At 41.9% G+C, this 20740-nt stretch overlaps 1 protein-coding gene across 5 annotated transcripts in view; it reads right to left on the reverse strand.

The window, feature by feature from the left end:
- LOC118368444 (rho guanine nucleotide exchange factor 10-like) overlaps nt 1-20471 on the reverse strand; it is an 87354-nt gene extending 66883 nt beyond the window's left edge. For 4 of the 5 annotated variants that reach the window (XM_035752554.2, XM_035752553.2, XM_035752552.2 and 1 more), the window contains exons 1-2: nt 20318-20471; nt 5106-5218 (exon numbers count right to left, since the gene is read on the reverse strand). In XM_035752554.2, coding sequence (XP_035608447.1) covers nt 5106-5145 — 40 coding nt within the window. In that variant the 5' untranslated portion in view covers nt 5146-5218; nt 20318-20471. Of the gene's footprint in view, nt 1-5105; nt 5219-5458; nt 5567-20317 lie in introns of those variants that run through there. The other variant, XM_052496939.1, reaches the window with a different exon arrangement.
- Between the last annotated feature and the right edge of the window lie 269 nt (nt 20472-20740).

Consider the following 20740-nt stretch of genomic DNA (forward strand, 5'->3'; position numbering starts at 1 on the left):
CAGCCCAGTCAAAACTGTTCGCTGCTCTGGCCCCCAACGGTGGAACAAACTCCCTCACGACGCCAGGACAGCGGAGTCAATCACCACCTTCCGGAGACACCTGAAACCCCACCTCTTTAAGGAATACCTAGGATAGGATAAAGTAATCCTTCTCACCCCCCAAAAGATTTAGATGCACTATTGTAAAGTGGCTGTTCCACTGGATGTCATAAGGTGAATGCACCAATTTGTAAGTCGCTCTGGATAAGAGCGTCTGCTAAATGACTTAAATGTAATGTAAATGTACGGCGTAGAAGAACCCCCAAAAAATGCTCAAATTAAAATCGACAGGCATTGTGAGAGCACATCTCTGGTACTTTCTGACAGCGGACGGGCGAGGACCTGCCATACTGAACAAAGGAGGTGAAGTAGGACAGATAAAGAGGAAGGGGTGTAAAGGGTTGATGAAAAGGCGGTAAGGTGTGAAAAGAAAGACATAACATCAAAATGCCTGCCGGAATGCTGGCGAAATAATTCACAGACGGTGACATAACGCATCTGGTGGAATAGATGAAAGGAATGCTCTGTATTCAGCCCATTCAAACTTCAGTCCATGGGCTTCCTATTGGATCCAGAGTCCTATACCACAGTTCCCCTATCGGAGGCAGTAGCTTCAGTTTAGGAGGTCACGACCCCATCTGAAACTGCTTCTTTACCTCCCTGGTCCGAGCTGAGTTTCTAACAGAAACTGGCATGCCTCTGCTCTTAAACATACCACAGATTCCTCATGTGACTCAGTCCCAGTACAAACACTGTCCTATCAGGATTCAGGCTTCCCCATGACTAGGTTAACCTACAAGGTGAACTCTCATATGCTGACTGTTCCTACTAAGAAAGTGTGAAAAATGTCTGGCCCAATTTCCTGAATGACCAAATCAGAGGTTACAACTCTTAATTTCCCACTTTGCATTTTTTAAATGAGAAGATTTTCTACTCAGCTTTCTCAGTATAGGCCTATACCTTTTTCTTCTTGACCCTCATTTATATCAGTTATGTTTCCTGTCCTGGCTAAGTACTTCCTGTCTGACTCTGAGCTGACGTTTATACAGCCGTTACAAACACTGGTTAATGGCAACTTAGCCTTACTTACTCAGGCTCGAGGTCAGGCCCACTAACCATCAACCGCATCACTTACACAACTCGTTAGCTTCTTTGGGCTTGAGGGCAGTATTTTGACATCTGGATGACAAGCATGCCTAAAGTAAATTGCCTGTTACTCAGGCCCAGAAGCTAGGATATGCATATAATTGGTAGATTTGGATAGAAAACTCTAAAGTTTCCAAAACTGTTAAAACAATGTCTGTGTATAACATAACTGATATGGCAGGCGAAAACCTGAGAAAAATCCATCCAGGAAGTGGGATTTTTTGATGCATGTGATTTTCAATTGAATGCCTATTGAGTATTGAATGGGTTTGGACCCAGAATGCAGTTCCTATGGCTTCCACTAGATGTCAGTCTTTAGACAGTTTCAGGCTTGTTTTCTGAAAAATGAAGGAGACCTTTCGGTCAGTGGACTGAGGAAGCATGCAGTACTGGTTTGCGCGCGTGACCGTGTGCGCGCCCTTCGTTGTTTTTCCTTTCTATTGAATACGCTATTGTCCGGTTTAAATATTGATTATTTAGACAATTGACGACCTGAGGATTAATTATAAACATCATTTGACATGTTTCAACAAACTTTACCATTACTATTAGGATGTATTTGTCTGCATGTTTTGACCACCTTTGAGCCAGTGGATTACTGAACAAAACGCGCCAACAAAACGGAGATCTTGGGATATCCAGGCTCTGATCAGGCCCTACACCCAAACAAGGGCACTGCGTTCATCCACCTCTGGCCTGCTCGCCTCCCTACCACTGAGGAAGTACAGTTCCCGCTCAGCCCAGTCAAAACTGTTCGCTGCTCTGGCCCCCCAATGGTGGAACAAACTCCCTCACGACGCCAGGACAGCGGAGTCAATCACCACCTTCCAGAGACACCTGAAACCCCACCTCTTTAAGGAATACCTAGGATAGGATAAGCAATCCTTCTCACCCCCCTTTAAGATTTAGATGCACTATTGTAAAGTGACTGTTCTACTGGATGTCATAAGGTGAATGCACCAATTTGTAAGTCGCTCTGGATAAGAGCGTCTGCTAAATGACTTAAATGTAAATGTAAATATAGACAGACTTTATCGAACAAAACAAACATTTATTGTGTAGCTGGGACTCTTGTGACTGCAACCAGATGAAGATCTTCAAAGGTAAGTAAGTAATTTTATCGCCATTTCTGACTTTGTGACTCCTCCACTTGGTTGGAAAATGTTTGTATGTTTTTGCCGTAAAGCCTTTTTGAAATCTGACAAAGCGGCAGGATTAACAAGAAGTTAATCATAATAAACATTCATAAAAATACAAGTGTTATACATCGGCTTAGAGATTATTTCTGTATTTTGAATTTGGCGCTCTGCAATTTCACCGGATGTTCTTGAGGTGGGTCTAGCGGCACGCCTGCGCCAAAGAGGTTAGTTACTAACCCCGCAGGACTAAACTACCTGTTAAATAAGTCCTTCACCAAAGTGGTTCTGATACATACTACATAGACCAACGTCTCAGGGACCCAAAAGCTTCGAGTTCCACAGCACGATGACCACTCTAGTCTAAATCACCATTATGATTGACTATGGGCCCTGTGACCCGTGACCTTTATGCAAACTACAAAACTAAATGTCAGTGAAAGCGCTAGAGCAGAACATTAGGAGAGAAAAGCTGGAAAGAGATTTAATCAGCCGTGGTAATGAACAGCTGTGTTGGACCAGTTAGACAGATAGGGAAAAGCTAGCCGCTGCTGAAGAGGTCTGTATCACTGCTGAGCCATGGGATGAATATTCATTTTAACATTCTTCATGTCTACTCTCTGAAGCACAGGCAGGGCCAAGTAAAGCAGAGCTGGATGTGATGTAAGAGGGATTGCATTAAAAGTTTAACAGATGATTCACATCAATTGCCCATTCAATAATTTGGTCACAATCGAGTGTGGATGATGAAGCTATAGACAGTTGGCTCTGTGAGAATGTGCGTGTTTGCAGTCTTCTCAATGGTCTCTAGTCAGCACACACACTAGGCCTGTCCCCAGCACCCATTGTTAATTCATAACCACAATATGGATTCTGTTCCTGTGCCTCCCCTCCTCTCCAGTCTGCCACACTGCTCTGCTCAATGAGTCATTGGCTTACGATGTGCTCCAGCATCGCCACGGCAACAAGGCAACTGAGGGATTTATCTGGCCTGTTCCTTTCCGAGGGGTGTGTGTGTGTGTGTGTGTGTGTGTGTGTGTGAGAGAGATGCTGCAGTATTCAGCCCGGGCTTGGATACTGACGCACATTGTCTGCTCTTCGCAGTCGTGGCACATTTCTCCTCCTCCTCACTCCTTCGTTCTGTGGCCCACAAGATACAGAGCAGCGGAGGAGGAGAGGAATGTGTTGTTTGCACACTCTGCTATGTCCATCTTGAAAGGCACTCTGGGAGCTGAGCTGACCATGAGTGTGTCCACCAAAACAGACGTTTCAAACCTATTACTTCATCAACACGACCAGAATAAATCCATAGAATACCTAGATGGCCATCACCATGAGCTGAAACACCCTTTGGAGACCTGTTAGTTAATGTTGCTAAAACATTACAATAGACTGCACTTGCTGTTACAAAAAAAAGAAAAAAAAGATACCATCTCAGGTCAATGAGCTACATCCACGACTAAGTGATCTAAAGTATGGGGACACCTGCTAGTCGAACATCTCATCCCAAAATTAATATGGAGTTGGTCCCCCTTTGCGGCTATAGGCTTTCGACTAGATGTTGGGACATTGCTGCTGGGAATTGCTTCCATACAGCCACAAGAGCATTAGTGAGGTGTTGGGCACTTAGGTTGGGTGATTAGGCCTGGCTCGCAGTCGGCGTTCAATATTCATCGGAAGGTGTTCGATGTGGTTGAGGGCAGGTCTGTGCAGGCCAGAGTCAAGTTTTTCCATACCAATCTCGACAAACCATTTCTGTATGAATCTTGCTTTGTGCAAGGGGGCATTGTCATGCTGAAACAGGAAAGGGCCTTCCCTAAAACTGTTGCCACAATGTTGGATGTACAGAATCATTTAGAATGTCATTGTCTGCAGTAGTGTTAAGATTTCCCTTCACTGGAACTCAGGGGCCCAGGCCGAACGTGAAAAACAGCAAGACCATTTATTCTTCCTCCACCAAGCTTTACAGTTGGCACTACGCATTGGGGCCAAACCCAGAGTCGTCTGTTGGACGGCCAGATGGTGGATGATGGTGAAGCGTGATTCATCACTCCAGAGAACACGTTTCCACTGCTCCAGAGTTCAATGGCGGCAAGCTTTACACAACTCCTTCCTGAGCTTGGCATTGCGCATGGTGATCTTAGACTAGTGTGTGGCTGCTCGGCCATGGAAACCCATTTCCTGAAGTTCCCAACGAACAGTTATTGTGCTGAAGTTGCTTCCAGGGGGCAGTGAGTGTTGCAACTGAGGACAGACGATTTGTCGGCGGTCCCATTCTGTGAGCTTGTGTGGCCTACCACTTCACGGCTGAGCCTTTGTTGCTCCTAGGGGTTTCCACTTCACAATAACAACACTTACAGTTGATCGGGGCAGCTGTAGCAGGGCCGAAATTTGACGAACTGACAATTTGGAAAGGTGGCATCCCATGAAGTTAGAGCTCATCAGTAAGGCCATTCTACTGCCAATGTTTGTCTATGGAGATTGCATGGCTGTGTGTGAGAATTTATACACCCGTCAGCAATGGGTGTTGCTGTAATAGCCGAATCCACTCATTTGAAGGAGTGTCCACACACAAAAGTGTGTGTGTGTGTATGTATGTATGTATGTATGTATGTATGTATGTATGTATGTATGTATGTATGTATGTATGTATATATATATATATATAGCAGCTGTCGACAGGTCTGGGTAGCAGCATGTGTTCGGGGGGGTTTAGATGTGCTGGGAGAGATTGAGTCCGAGAGAGAGAGGGGAAGAGAGGAGGAGGATGTTGTCATTACTTACTTTCAGGAGGTGGGAGAGGGAAGTCTTCCATGATGTCCATACTGGGTGCTGTTTTCTGGGCATAAAGGTTCACTCAGCAGCCTGGTGGTAGTCCTCTACACCCACACATTTCCCTGGAGGAAACAGACATATGGAATGTTAAGAAAGCACGCTATGATACTGTCCACTTATTCAATTAGCTAAGCATGGACGAATGTTCAGATGCATCATATGCAGCAGTTTTTCCCGAGCTATATGGCCAAGTTATAGCCTAACTAGACTTTTGCCTGGTAAGGTCACATGGTATACATGAACATGAGTATTAATACATGGAAAAATGTCAAAAGATGGCATGTAATATGATATACACTTACGAAAGTAGCTTAGCACTGATACATCATTACCGTGGCATTTGGCACTGCATTACCCACAGCCGATGGTAAACCAACAACACTCTGTTAATTCCATGTTAGTCACACCAGAAGGGTAGAGGAGCAGTATGGCTCTTTTGTCTGAGCATCTAATGAAGACAAAATTAAAAACATCAAGATACAAAACATCCATATCAACAAACAGTTAATATGATGTGTGTGTCAGAGCAGGGTTATTGTATCCACTGACACCATTACAGTCAGTGATTTTGTGTAAGTAAACATGGGAGCTGGAAGCTTCACACCATGGGAATGGAGAAGGAAAACCCTGGTAGTTAATCATTACTAGTGTGTGCGCGCGCGCGTGTGTGTTCAATAGCGCTTCAGTCAGGCGTCAATGCTGCTCAAGCACTTTGTAACCTGTTGATTGATTTAGAGTGAGTCAGTAATCTCCTACTGTAGCTTTAACTCCCTCGGATCACTCATGCATGTCCTTATTTTCCAAATAACCAGGAAGAAGGGGTTAACAGCTACGAGGTTCAACTCTACTGGACATCTGATAACAGCTGTCCAAATTAGGATGTCTAAATTTAGCAGTTGTTTTCATTGTTTGAAAGCCAGATTTCACCAAGGAGAACTAGGCTAATTTAGCCTAAAAATAAGTTCATTTTTTGTTGATGGGAGTAAAGCTGGAAATTATTTCTTGTGGACAGCTGTTATCAAATCAAGATGTACAGTAGAATTTAATTCAATATAGTTCACCAATTCTAGCTCCAAATGATTTCCTAATAAACTTCTGCATGTACAGTACTGTAAGCCTATCACTTTTACACATTACAGCATTTCTGATCTCAACACCTTATAACCTGTAAAAGGTCCAACACGGAGGGACAGGGTAGTGACAGGTATGCAAGTCAGAGGTCAAGGTGAGGGTGGGGTGACAATGCATGCTAAAACAGTAAACACAGCCCAAGACAAGCTTACAATACAGAACAAGCATCTGGGAATAAGACTGCTCTATTCCAATGCTGGCAACAAGAGCCAAACTATATACCACTTAGAGACTCAAAGCTTGTTTTGTCAAGCTCCTCTGCGTCTTTGTCCCCACCCAGACAGCAGAGGGTGTGAACGAAACACACAGGACCAGTATTGTATGTCTAACAGACAGTTAGGTAGAAAATGTTTGTCCCGGAGACAAAATACTTTATAACGGCACAAAGTTAAAGCTAGACATGTGACTAACCGGACATATTTAGACAAGGATAAAAAGTCCTGAAAGGATGGTATACACCCTTAACATGACTGATAAAATGATTCATCATCGCTATCCTCAGGACTACTGTATGAGTTGTGATTGTGACAAGGGAAGGAAGGGAGTTGGAAGCAGGGAGGGAGAGCTGGAGGGGGTGAAGAGGAAATACAGCAATCAGGTGTGTTCATCCTCTGGGCTTCCTGATATTTCCTCAATTAAATACCTTTAATATGGTTATTCTCATGGGCCATGTCTTATATTTGACTGTGACATTTAAATGTAACCTATTGTCTCACTTTCACAGAAGACCTTAAAAACTCAGGTTACTGTACACAACAGTCTTGAGTCCAGACAGACGGCCTTTCCGGAGATTCCTCCATTTACCTCCTGTTGGCGCCTACATTTCCTAACCAGCTGTTTTACTTGCTCAGTGAGGAAACAAGACGCACCTTGGCTAAATGACATCCTGCGTGGCCTGTGGGTGGCTCAAATATATTTTGATTTGTTTATTTTCTTTTTGATTATTACATATGTTATTTCATAGTTGATGTCTTCACCATCATTCTACAATGTAGGGGGAAAAAAGTTATATATATAAAAAAAATGAATAAAAACATTTAAAAACTTGAATGAGTAGGTGTGCAAACTTTTGACTGGTACTGTACAAACTCACTGTTGGTGTGTCAGCATCCTATACTTACTACACCACACCTATTGGAGGCTTCCAAACATTCCTTTAAAGTAGGTCTAGGTGGCAGGCAGGGTGCAGGCAGGCAGCTGAGCCAACCCGTGGGGGGGGGTTAAAAAAAAAAAAAAAAAAACGAGAACAGTCTGATGACAGACTTGACCAAGCATATCATTACAAGTCAGCAACACAAGTAAACCTCTGTGGTTGGCCATGCACAGACAGGAAAATAGTAATCTAGAGCCTGCTGTTAATGCTGCTGATTTGTTTCCAGTGTGTTCACAACAAACGTCACTAAAACGAGTCACAACTAGGGCTGTTGCGGCAGGGTAGCCTAGTGGTTAGAGTGTTGGACTAATAACCAGAAGGTTGCAAGGTCAGCTCGGGGATTTGACAAGGTACAAATGTGCCGTTCTGCCCCTGAACAAGGCAGTTAACCCACTGTTACTAGGCCGTCATTGAAAATAAAAATTTGTTCTTAACTGAACAAATACAACAACACATGTATGCTAGTGGTTGTATTCATTTGGGATCCATCAAATAACAACTGTCCCAGACTATTAGGAATATTTATTTCTCACAGAATAGGTTGGCTTTTGTACTATGGGGGATAAAAGGCTAGTGCTTCTGTTGTTCGTTAGGCCTACTCATCTTGTTTGTAAACATGGACAGTTCTTCCAAAATCTTTTATATGCACCTCGGCATTGATAAGGACGCGCACAGTTGCATCCCTGATGTGTGTCTTAACTTGTAGCCTGTGAGAAAGACCAGATCACGTGACGGAGAGCCGCGTGAGTGAGAGAAGCTTCGGATTACGCAGTAATACTGCACAACGCAGTAATACTGCACAACGCAGTACTCTGGGCCACAAAAGGCATGGGTTTTAATAGGGCACATTACAGTAATACTGCAAAGCGGATGCCGCACAACGCAGTAATACTGCACAACGCAGTAATACTGCACAACGCAGTACTCCGGGCCACAAAAGGCATGGATTTTTTTAGGGTGCATTACAGACACAAAGCGGATGTCGCTGTGAAATTCGAGCCATTATCAAGTGCTTGTCAAATTGTGAATGAGACTGATGAAGTGTGTACAGCCTGCGCAATTTTTTTTTTAAAAGCAGAGCTCATGCCTTTCAAGTGACTTTTCAAAATCATTCGTCTCATGTATTAAAATGTATTGAAAATAAAAACCTATAGCTCAACGTTTTTAGAACTGAAGTTACATTAATAACTCTAAATTAAGCATATAGGAGTACCTATTTCTTTGTTAACCGCTCAACACAATAGCCGCATGTGCACACTCCCTTAAATGGTTGGGAGAAAATATTTATATTTTATTCAGCTTTGTTCAATTGTATTCTTCATAATATAATGCAGTGGAATTACAAGCAAATCTCATCTGCTTATAAAATAGTGTAGCCCACAGCCATTTGGCATAGCCACACCAGGACAACTCAGAGTACGCTATTCTTTTCTGAAATAGACTACATTTTCTTCATATTATGCTACATTTAGATCTGTCTAAAATAAAATGATGGATTTATTGTGAAGGTGTAGGCTATATTACCTTACATGGACTTTTTAAAATGTCTTGTAGGCCATGTGTGGAAGCCAGAAGATGCCAAATGTGTTTGTTAATTAACAGCCAATCACCGTGAGGCCGACAGTTATTTGGTTGACAATCACCGGCTGACGAAACCACCACAGCCCTAGTCACAACAGTAATAATAACCATGTTCCCAAAGGGTGAGGAGTCATCACATATATTGACTGCTGCATAATGACAATCTACTTAGTCGATTACTTCAAACCAAGACTGCAGCCAGGCGAACAAATTGTGTGTGTCACTGACAGCGTCTTGTTGTTTGAAGAGTTTGACGCCTCTATGAAGCCAAAAAAAAAAAACATCTCAAGCACTTTTAATGAAAAGTGGCATTCCACAAATGGTTTGACAGAGTCACTAACAAAACCCAGAGCCAGCTATGGAAGTCACAGCTGCACCAGTAGAGAGCAGAGAGAATCCTCTCTCTACATACATGCACACACACTCCTTCTCGGGCTGGAGCTGTGTCTCTCTGCATGGCTGTGTTATTGCCCGTGTGTCATTGTCTCCCATCACCAGCATTACTGTAATCAGTGGTCCATTATACACACACACAAACAGGCCTCTCTGTGAATAGATAGACAGGGATGACAGATACTTGCACTGGGGAGGACAGTGTCCTGTAGCCTACTAAAATGGCCAGGCACTCTGTCCCTTTCCCCTCTCTGTATTTCAATTCGATTTCAATTGAATGGGCTTTACTGGCATGGGAAACATAGGTTTACATTGCCAAAGCAAGTGAAATAAATAACAATACAAAATTAAACAGTAAACATTACACTCACAAAAGATCCAAAAGAATAAAGACATTTCAAATGTCATGTGTGTTGTAATGATGTGCAAATAGTTAAAGTACAAAAGGGAAGATAAATAAACATAAATATGGGTTGTATTTACAATGGTGTTTGTTCTTCACTGGTTGCCCTTTTCTTGTGGCAACAGGTCACATATCCTGCTGCTGTGATTGCTAACCCAATAGATATGAGAGTTTATCAAAATTGGATTTGTTTTCAAATTCTTTGTGAGTCTGTGTAATCTAAGGGAAATGTGTCTCTAATATGGTGATACATTTGGCAGGAGGTTAGGAAGTGCAGCTCAGTTTCCACCTCATTTTGTGGGCAGTGTGCACATAGCCGGTCTTCTCTTGAGAGCTAGGGTTGCCTACGGCGGCCTCTCTCAATAGCAAGGCTATGCTCACAGAGTCTGCACATAGTCAAAGCTTTCCTTAAGTTTGGGTCAGTACTCTCCGTTTAGGGCCAAATAGCATTCTCGTTTGCTCTGTTTTTTTTGTTAATTACTTGACACATTGGAAATAACTATTTTTGTTCGCTCTGTATTTGGTTGGGTATAATGGTGTTGCTGTCCTGGGGCTCTGTTTGTGAACAGCTTGCTTAGAGGGGACTCTTCTCCAGGTTCATCTCCTGTTGTTGATGGCTTTATTATGGAAGTTTTGGGAATTGCTTAATTTTAGGTGGTTGTAGAATTTAACATATCTTTTCTGGATTTGGATCATTAGCGGGTATCGTCCTAATTCTGCTCTGCATGCATTATTTGGTGTTCTACATTGTACACGGATGCTATTTTTGCATGCAGGTCTCAATTGTGTTTGTCGCATTTTGCGAATTCTTGGTTGGTGAGCAGACCCCAGGTCTCACAACCATGAAGGGCAAAGGGTTCTATAACTGATTGAAGTATTTTTAGCCAGAGCTTAATTGGTATGTCAAATATTATGTTCCTTCTGCCTTCTCAGATCGTTCACAGCTTTGTGGAAGTTACCTGTGGCGCTGGCTGATGTTTAGTTCAAGGTATGTATCGTTTTTTGATTGCTAAGGCAATGATGTCTAGATGGAATTATTTGTGTGTGTGTGTGTGTGTGTGTGTTGACAGGGGGCCAGGCAGAACCAGTTTTAATGACATGTAGAGGAGGAACCCTGAACACCACAGTGAGAGCAGATGAGAGAGCAGCATGTAGTCAGTCAGCCTCCAAGGAGTGGAGCTTTAAGTATATTGGATATTTCTCTCATTAGAAATCTAGCACACTTTCGGAATGTTCATGTCAGCAATAACTAATGATATATCCTTGTGTATGCAAACTGCTCGGCTATAAGAGCCCATGAAGAGAAATTAAAAACAGATCTACAGAGCGTGTCAGCATGCAGTAACTCAATGTAATACCATTGCATAGCTGAGTATTATGTTCATAGCTGCTTTCTAAAGCCTCCGACAGCCCTGAAATGTTATCTGACCTAGACACAGGGATCAATATAGCCAGAGGAGCAGCATGGCATTTCACATCAGCAGCTGTAATTACAGTATATGGGTGTCGGGTGTGGGAAACACACTTCAATAGCATATCCTAGGGTTGGGGTTAAAGCTGCACTGGCTTTATTAGGGTAGGTCACCCACACAGAACAATTATAGATTGGAATATATTTCAATAAATTATATTGGGGGAAGTGTATTTATCAAATATTTTTAAAAACAAACACCTCACAACCTTCTCTACCCTGACGATAATGTTGATTCTCGATTGACTTCTGGTACCTTAGCATTAGGTTCCCAGAGTGACATTTTGCATGCAAAAGTTGGATCATTGAGTTGTAGTTGAAAACACATTCTGCAGCTATTGAGGTACCACTAAGTATAAAACATTAAAAAACATTGGTTATTTTGAAAAGATATCTGTAAATATATATTTCCTGAGCTGTCAATCACAGTTTGAAATGCGTGCCTCAAGCCCCGCTTCCAACTGACAATTACTCTTCAGAAGGAGAAGAGCACCACTAAAAAAGCTCTTGTGTATAATGGCATTTTATTTTACATTTAAAACATTTTTAACCTGGTGGGTGACAGAGGAAGAAGAACCTTGCTTACAGCTGAATACATTTTCATCGAGCTTACTAACACAGCTAGCTACCTAGCTTGACACCAATGTGCAGTGTGACTGACCAAGGGAAGAAGTATTTTGAAAATTAAAGTTGAGTCCAGTAGAGTTAATGTCATGTATGTATTAGATAACATAATTACCGAAGCTATTGTTAATATGTTCTTGGCTAGCCAACCAATGTGTTGCTTGCTAGCTCGCTACCTTACCCTAGACTTAGTGAGGGTTGGCTGTCTTTGATAGAACTGGCTAGCCCCTTATTTATTCTTGAGTGGAATTATTTCACTGACTCTCCGTCACTGCATTATCCACAGGGTAACTGTCAACTTGTGAGTCTGCAATAGACACTGGAGGTGAAGGAATTTGCATTGTAAAGATCAATTTCATGTTCAAAAACATTATTTAAAAAAGAGATGTTCTGCAGCTAGAGGTAATTTGTACATTTTGTGTTTCAGATGCTACCTTCTAGTAAGCATTTCACTGTTAGTCTACACTGTTTACAAGCATGTGACAAACCATGCCACATTCAACATGTTTCAGATGCGACCTTCAAGTGACTCCCATGCTACAATTCAACAAGTTATTTGAGAAAAAGAACAATTTTAACAATTAGCCACCCTTTGCACACTTTTGGCATTCTCTCAACCAGCTACATGAGGTAGTCACCTGGAATGCATTTCAATTAACAGTAGGGATGCACTATATAAAAAATATTGTTTAAATATATATATTTTTAAATCGGTAAGCATATCGTAGTCGGATGATATTACCTAAAAATGCCAACATCGGCCGAATGTCTAGTTTAACGCTGATGTTCATACCTATCTAACGTAATGATGCCACAAAAAAAAAAAACAGAACAAAGCAGAAAAATACTAAGCTCACACATCCAACAACTAAACAAGTTCAAGTCGAGCAGTCATTTGAAAGACTAAGGACATTTTAGCGAGACAAATCAAAGGCTAAATCCATTAACGCTAAGATAAGGGAAATTAATTCCTTTAACAATCAACCGTCCTCTGTTGTGGATGATGTTGGCTTTCACTGACACCTCGAGCCCCGGTAAACACACCAAGTAGGAGCTATTTTTCAGATGTTGCACTACCGGAGTTATACAGTAATGCTGAAACGCACATCTATGAGCTAATTGCGTTACTGCTATTAGCTTCACAACTGACATTTGGACCAGCGATGTCAGCCCCATGAGCATGCAGAGTTTGACAGCGTAGTGGGTCGACAAGGATTTCGTACTGAGGAAAGCCATATTGCATGCTCAAGAATGTGCTGGTTCTCATACCGCTGCTGCCATTTCAATGGCATTTGAGAACATGAACACACTCCTAGTGCCATTCGAACAACTGACTGGAGAAATAAGCTCATCAACTGCTCTTGCAGCAGACGTGATACCCTCAGTCATGGCATTGAAACGCCTGCTCAACAAAACTGCCGAAACAGACCATGGGGTTAAAACTGGCAATAGTACTCGAGGCTGTGAACAAGCGAGTCGGTGGCATTCTTGCTAGGTACAAGGCCCGCTACTTCGATGCAGACAAGAAACAGGGTTTACGTGAAATGGTAGACACAGCCGGACAAGATGGAAACGGACACAGTGATAGTACGCACCGAGGAAGAGATGCCACGGACAGACAGACCTGAAACTTCATTGCTTGACATGTATGATAAAATAGGTTTTGATGATGTTTTACTGGTAATGGGGTCATTCGTAAATGCCAACAAATGAACTTTTGTCTGCAATTTATTTTTTTATATCAGTATCGGGATTTTTTGGGCAAAAGGAAAACATTGGATATCGGTATCGGCCAAAAATGTCATATCGGTGCATTCCTTGTTAAAAGTTCATTTGTGCAATTTATTTCCTTCTTAATGCGTTTGAGCCAATCAGTTGTGTTGTGACAAGGTCAGTGGGGTATACAGAAGATATTCCTATTTGGTAAAAGACCAAGTCCTTATTATGGCAAAAAGAGCTCAAATAAGCAAAGAGAACCGACAGTCCATCATTACTTTAAGACATGAATGTCAGTCAATACGAAACATTTTAAGAACATTTCTTCATGTCCAGTCGCAAAAACCAGAAAGTGCTATGAAACTGGCTCTCATGAGTACCGCCAAAGGAAGTAGGGCTGGGCAATATGGCCAAAATATAATATAATGGTATTTAAAAAATTTGACTGTATTTTATGTTTTTGATTAATAAAAGTTCTACATTTGCTTTGAATAGTGCAAGACCCTAGGGTGGCAACACATATTCTAAATGATTTCAATGGGTCTATACCATTCAATTCAACCTAAAATCATTTCCAGCATTTCCTGCACTTGGGCACTTTGAATACAGTGTTTGACATGACAACGAATGAAAATGTCATGGACGAGTTATTGTGACAGGAAACACTGAACATTACTTTGGTTCCTACCCTAAGGGACCCTATACTCTTTGGCTACATTAAATATTTATTCATATAGCCAACATATTCATGCTTCACCTATTCCTCTTTGATTTAGAAGATACTGTTGCACAAACAACATGCTGATTTAAGCCTCCACCAGTACTTGTATCAGGCTGTATTAGCTAGCTATGTTTGCTCTGACTCAGTACTTTTATTAGCATTAGTGGCGAACACAATTTAGCTTAACTTGTTAAGAAAATACAAACTAATGTTGTAATCATAGAATGCTTGTGGATTTATATTAAGATCAAAGTGGAAACAACATCGTTGTCGTCAACATTGCTGCATTGACCATGTAGACGGAACAAAACGGTCTCGTGGTCAAGCAACAACAAATGCGCTCCTTGAGTGACAGGGGGTGGGACTAGGTCTGTTTGGAAAGAGGCATAGAGAGAGCAGAAAGGGGTGGCTCAAGTAGGGGAGTAAAACTATAAAAATGGACATTACACACAGCATATCACATTTAACAAACCAAACATTCAAATACCATTATAGAAGGTAAAGTAAAAACCCAAACCGGTCCCTGCATAAATACCGGTATATAGTAAAATACGGTATACCGCCCAGCCCTAAAAGGAAGACCCAGAGTTACCGCTGAAGCAGAGGATAATTTCATTAGAGTTACTAGCCTCAGAAATTGCAGCGCAAATAAAATCTTTACAGAGTTCAAGTAACAGACATCTCAACAGCAACTGTTCAGAGGAAAATTCATAGTTGTATTTCTGCAAAGAAACCATTACTAAGGATACCAATAAGAAGAAGAGACTTGCTTGGGCCAAGAAACACGAGCAATGGACATTAGTCCGGTGGAAATTTGATCTCGGCATGTGTATTTCCCACTGTAAAGCATGGAGGAGGAGGTGTTATGGTGTGCTTTGCTTGTGACACTGTCTGGGATATATTTCGAATTCAAGGCACACTTAACCAGCATGGGTACCACAGCATTCTGCAGCGATACACCATCCCAACTGGTTTGGGCTTAGTGGGACTGTCATGTTTTTCAACAGGACAATGACAACACACATCCAGGCTGTGTAAGAGCTATTTTACCAAGAAGGAGAGTGCTGCATCAGATGACCTGGCCTTCATCCCCCGACCTCAACCAAATTGAGATAGTTTGGGATGAGTCAGACCACAGAGTGAAGGAAAAGCAGCCAACAAGTACTCAGCATATGTGGGAACTCCTTCAAGACCGTTGGAAAACCATTCCAGGTGAAGCTGGTTGAGAGAATGCCAAGAGTGTGCAAAGCTGTCATCAAGGCAATTTGTATCTCTAATATATTTTGATTTGTTTAACACTTTTGGTTACTACATGATTCCATGTGTTATTTCATAGTTGATTTCATCACTATTACGCTACAATGTAGAAATAGTAAAAATAAAGAAAATCCCTTGAATGAGTAGGTGTTCTGAAACCTTTGACTGGTAGTGTACATGGGCTCGGGTGGTGCAGCGGTCTAAGGCACTGCATCTCAGTGCAAGAGGCATCACGACAGTCCCAATCCAGTAATTTGAACAATCGTCACAGAAGGGGTGAATGAAATCATTCCCTTTTAACTAGCTTAACTTCCCTTCTAACCATCTCAGTACAGGCCTTTGAACACAGAAGGTGCTGGGCAAAAGGAGAGTGTAGCCACAGATATTTCACAGGATGTATAAGTGTGAAGCATCCGTTGGCATTTCCATTGACAACCAAATATGGTGATGAGAGGAAGCCCAGTGGCCGGCAGTGGGAGAAGATGGAGGACATTATGCTAACATTTTATTAATACAGTTCTGTTCCCAAGACTAAAATCTCTTATGAAGAGAGTGGACTAGTCACAATTTGTCAAAGTTTTTACAAATTGCATTGTTTTAAAGGAATGCAATTTGTCAAAGTTTTTACAAATTGCATTGTTTTAAAGGAATGCAAGGGAAAATGTAGTTATTGCACACACGCACTTCAGAGTAGGCGTTCCCTAGCAGAAATATGCAAATACATGCTAGAACGCACCAATAGGATGTCACTACCTTGTGCTTGGCACCTCCCCCCTCCTTGCTTGTCTATCCCACTATGACAAATTTGTTCCCATTGGAAACGACAGGCTGTGGTCCATCTTTGGTGTAGCACTTGAGTTGCTATGTACCGTCCAATTAAAGATGGAAGTTACCACCATATTGACTCAGAAAGAGGGTCCCCACCCATCCAGTGCAGACTGGGGCCTTGAGAGAGAGTCCAGCATGTTGTCAGAAAAACAGAACACTATGTCAGTGTGTGAGGGAGGCAATGGGAGAGAGGGAGAGCCCAAATAGGTCTTTCTTTGTTAGTTGCCCAGCTAATAGCTCTGGAGGCATTTCAATATCAATAGAACAAACAGCACAAAATGGCCTCCCAACCTCAGACTACGACAAATGACAATATGCCAGTTAAACGCTTCCAATTGTTACAGTAATATGCATTATGCTGACTTCAAAGTGGGTACTGGAGAAATGTGTTTAGGACTTTTGTTAGGTCACCCGAATAAATTTAAAAAAACATTATAGGAGGTCACAGATCCTTCATATGGAAAAGGGAAGTGTCCAAAAATATTGAAAAACAGAACTAGAAGCTATACAGCTCGAGTAATATCCAATTCTGAACATACACGTTCACAGCTGGTAAACACTTATTTTGGTTCATGACAAATGTTCCATGTCCACCTGCAGAAGGAAGGAAGGCCCAGTCAGTCAGTTTCACAGCTGTGCTATAATGCTGATCCGTTCCACATGACATATCAGTGACTCCTCAGTGGTGGACGGGAGGATTTAAAGTGCATGATCGATCAGTCCTCTGAAAAATGGGAAGTATGCTCCTCTCTGCGGACTGCTATGTACTCTGGCCTGGCTCTCACCCTCTGCCAGACACTCGGAAGCTTTCCCATAAGCCTCTACCCACTGGATGGACTTACAGACCCAACACACACACTTTGGGAAATTAGCGATTATATCCAGCTGCATCTGTGAGAGACAACCAACAGCAACAGACACTCCAATCTGAAAGTGTTATGAAGCTGACGACAAAACTAGGCAGAATGCTGAAGGAAAGTAATAGCATTATCCTCAGCATGTAAGCCTAAACCAGGAGCCAGAGCTTCTTGAGCCAAGTCAAAGATTATGTTTATGGTGAGATGGAGATACGTGTGATGTTTGCTCAGCAGGAGGAAGTGTCACGCATGGCGGAGCATGCAGTCTACAGGCCCAGGGTTTACCTGACTGCTCAGCAATAGAACCTCTGTATGCAGTAGACCGGGTCACAGCCAAGAGTCCTCCACAGTCCCTAAATGTTACCTGTTTCAAGAAACTAGGCCTATGCTGCACGTCACTATTTCCAGGAGTCTTTTTTTCTCTTCAAAATACATTTGACAGAAATGCCTTCTGGAATGTGAACTTTCATGTGCCTTAATAACAAATGTGTATGCCATCTGTAAATATGAATAAAATTGTTACATTTTAAACCAACAAGCCTAGTTGGTTTAGCCACGGAAAAATACAGGAACCTTCCCGCTAGCCATGATTGGCTGAGATAAAATGGGCTGGACATGCCGAGAGATAATCAGATTGGTCTGCCATGTAGCATGCTTCTGTCTATAACATAAGCTGCTAAGTATGTGTGGCTAATCCTGTGTACTGCTGATTTTTTTTAAAGATATCATGAAGAACTGAAAAAGTTTTGCTACTGCTCTCAACATTGTTGCCCTGAAGTGAATGGCACTATCGACAAAGCTCAGTGGGAAAGTGTTGTGATGGACTACTTTCTGGAGGTGGTGGGGAAGAAACGGTGTCCTTGTCACAGAAGAAGTTGACTGAGTTTTGAAATCAGTGGAATGCCCAGTGGAAGCAGAGAGATGATTGCCAGATGCAGAGTCCAAAAAGATGGCCGTTGTAGAAAACCTGTCTACATATTCAAACTTAGTGCAACCATGACGGAGGGAGAAGCGTTCATCCATGTATACGGAAGGGTAAGAGTAGCGACAGTTTCAGATATTATCCGTTTCTAATTTTGTCATTAAGTCATTTTCATTGCAAGTTAAAGCTTACTGTTAGCGAGCTAGCTAACGTTAGCTGGCTGGCTCGCTAGGTAACATTACGTGTATGATCTACGTAGAAGCTCTAGAAAGAGGCCCCGAGTTGGAATTCCGAGCTGGATGACCGTTCAAATAAATTTCCCAGTTCGAGTTTATATCTTTCATAGAGTTCCCAGTTGTTTTGAACGCAGCATTAGATTTGGAATTATGGTTAATTGTTTAACTAGCTAGCTACATGTCTAAACAAGACTCCACTACGCAAGTAACTATTTCACGGTCCCGTTTACACCTTCTGTATCCTGTGCATGTGACAAACTTCAATATTATTTTATAAAGTGTGTGTTTACCAGAGACGTTAATGTGAAGAACAACGTGGCCTGCACCAAAGTCAGATTAGGATATAGGCCAAGGACTAGATCAAGTAAATCTATACTACTATGTTTTGCTTTTACTTACACCACTTTTAGTCTTGAATTCTTAAGTTGTTCACTACACTGTGAATCCTTAAAGAGATGGATGGGGCCAAGGCTTAAGAGGGTGTGAACGATGAACAGAGCTCTACAGTAGGAATACCAAATCTTTCACGGCCATTTTCTCAAAAGTGGGGTTACACGTTTATCAACTTTCAAAGCAGAATTACTTTCATTGTTCTTCAAACTGCATTGTATGATAACATTTTCTAGCTCAGAGTCTCTACTTTTAGCCAATGTACAAACACAATTTTGCTACATGTGACCCATCACCTGGATTTGGTCCTAAATACCAGAGATCCCTTTTTAGGAGTCATTATCAGGGGTGGAGACATCTGTACTCACAGCAGCCAAGTGACGTGGCAATTTGCTCAGAAAATGACCATGTAGTGTGTGCAAATCTCACAGGCTCCCAACTCTCTGATGAAAAGTGAACTGGACAAGCAGGGAGCCAGACAATACAAGAGAAGATCAAAGCGCTCACCGTATCAAAACCATCTTTTAGCAGCCTGGCCCAAGGCACATAGATTCCTGAAATACTCTTTGATCAGATGGGGTTGCAGGCTACTCTAACAACTTGGACCAACAGTTTGATTAAATTGGACTTTTCTGATTAATACAAGTGTTACCAAAGAGTTCCAGATCATTAGAGTCGTGCACTTGCTTTATTGAGGAATGCTATGCATGGCATGACTAAGTTAATTTGTTAGAGTGGAGTTAGGGGTGAGTGCTCTGGAACACTTTCTAAGGACTCACTGTTTGAATCAAACGTTGATACACTGTACAAAGTTTGAAGAGAGAGAGAGATATGCATGTGTCTTGGTCTGGAGTGGACAAAAATAATACAATTCAGGTTGCACTTGTTGGTATGCAATCCATGTTATGACTAAGGACATCGTGATATCATGCACCTGCACCCTTGAAAAAGAACATGGGCACCACACATTTCAGCCATTGAGTTTGTAGAGAACATCTAGCAATTCATCACAAGATTGTCATTTGCATGACAGCCATGTCCCCTCCCTGGCCCTGCCAACTTCTGACACTAAAAATCAGTGATGAAAGGCTGTGCATAATACATATTAGAAAATGTACTCTTTGCCTTGCTTGGAAAGATGAAGGGACAAAGGTTTACAAACAGTTAACAGCAGCCGAACTAAAAAGAACCAACCAGGACGACACATTGTAAATCAATACACTGCATCTCGTCTGACAATGCCATACATGTTAGCAAAGACAATTTGCCACGTTATAACAGCGCAGCAGGGATCGACCACTCACTTTTGTTTGCAGAGAAAAAACTAATTGGATGATGAAAGTGGGATCTGGTCTATTCGCTGATACCTTCCACGTCCAAATACAGCTAAACATGTGGTTACTACTGTATTGAAAAGTCTCAAAATGACATATAAACCACTTTCAAACACTCTTGAAGTCCCATAACATAAAACTCACCATATTTAAACTCCTGATGAACAACGTCCTTCTAGTTCCACAGTAAATATGTGTAAACAAATCTCAGTCAAAACACTGAGTATGAACTTCTGCTCGACCAAGTGAATTTTCAGTTTTTCCATTTTCCTAAGCTTTTGCAAATGTAATTAGACTCAATCCAAGAGACTGCCTCCTCCTCAGTCATTGGTGGAGACTTCGGGGGGCGAAGCCTTAATTGGCCGAAGGGGCACTCAATCACATTCCTGAGGTCCCGCCTAGGATGAAGTACGTGTGTGACAATGTGTACCACGTGATCAGTGAGGTGGCTCCCTTGGAACAGCTGTGCATGCATTAGTCAGTCATCAGTGAATGCATTACCATATGTGAGTTATTTGATGTATCTATATAATTGATCTATGTTCCCACTTTACAAACTCATCATAA

This window comes from Oncorhynchus keta, chromosome 35 (genome assembly GCF_023373465.1).
Source record: "Oncorhynchus keta strain PuntledgeMale-10-30-2019 chromosome 35, Oket_V2, whole genome shotgun sequence".
NCBI classification, from domain to species: Eukaryota; Metazoa; Chordata; class Actinopteri; order Salmoniformes; family Salmonidae; genus Oncorhynchus; species Oncorhynchus keta.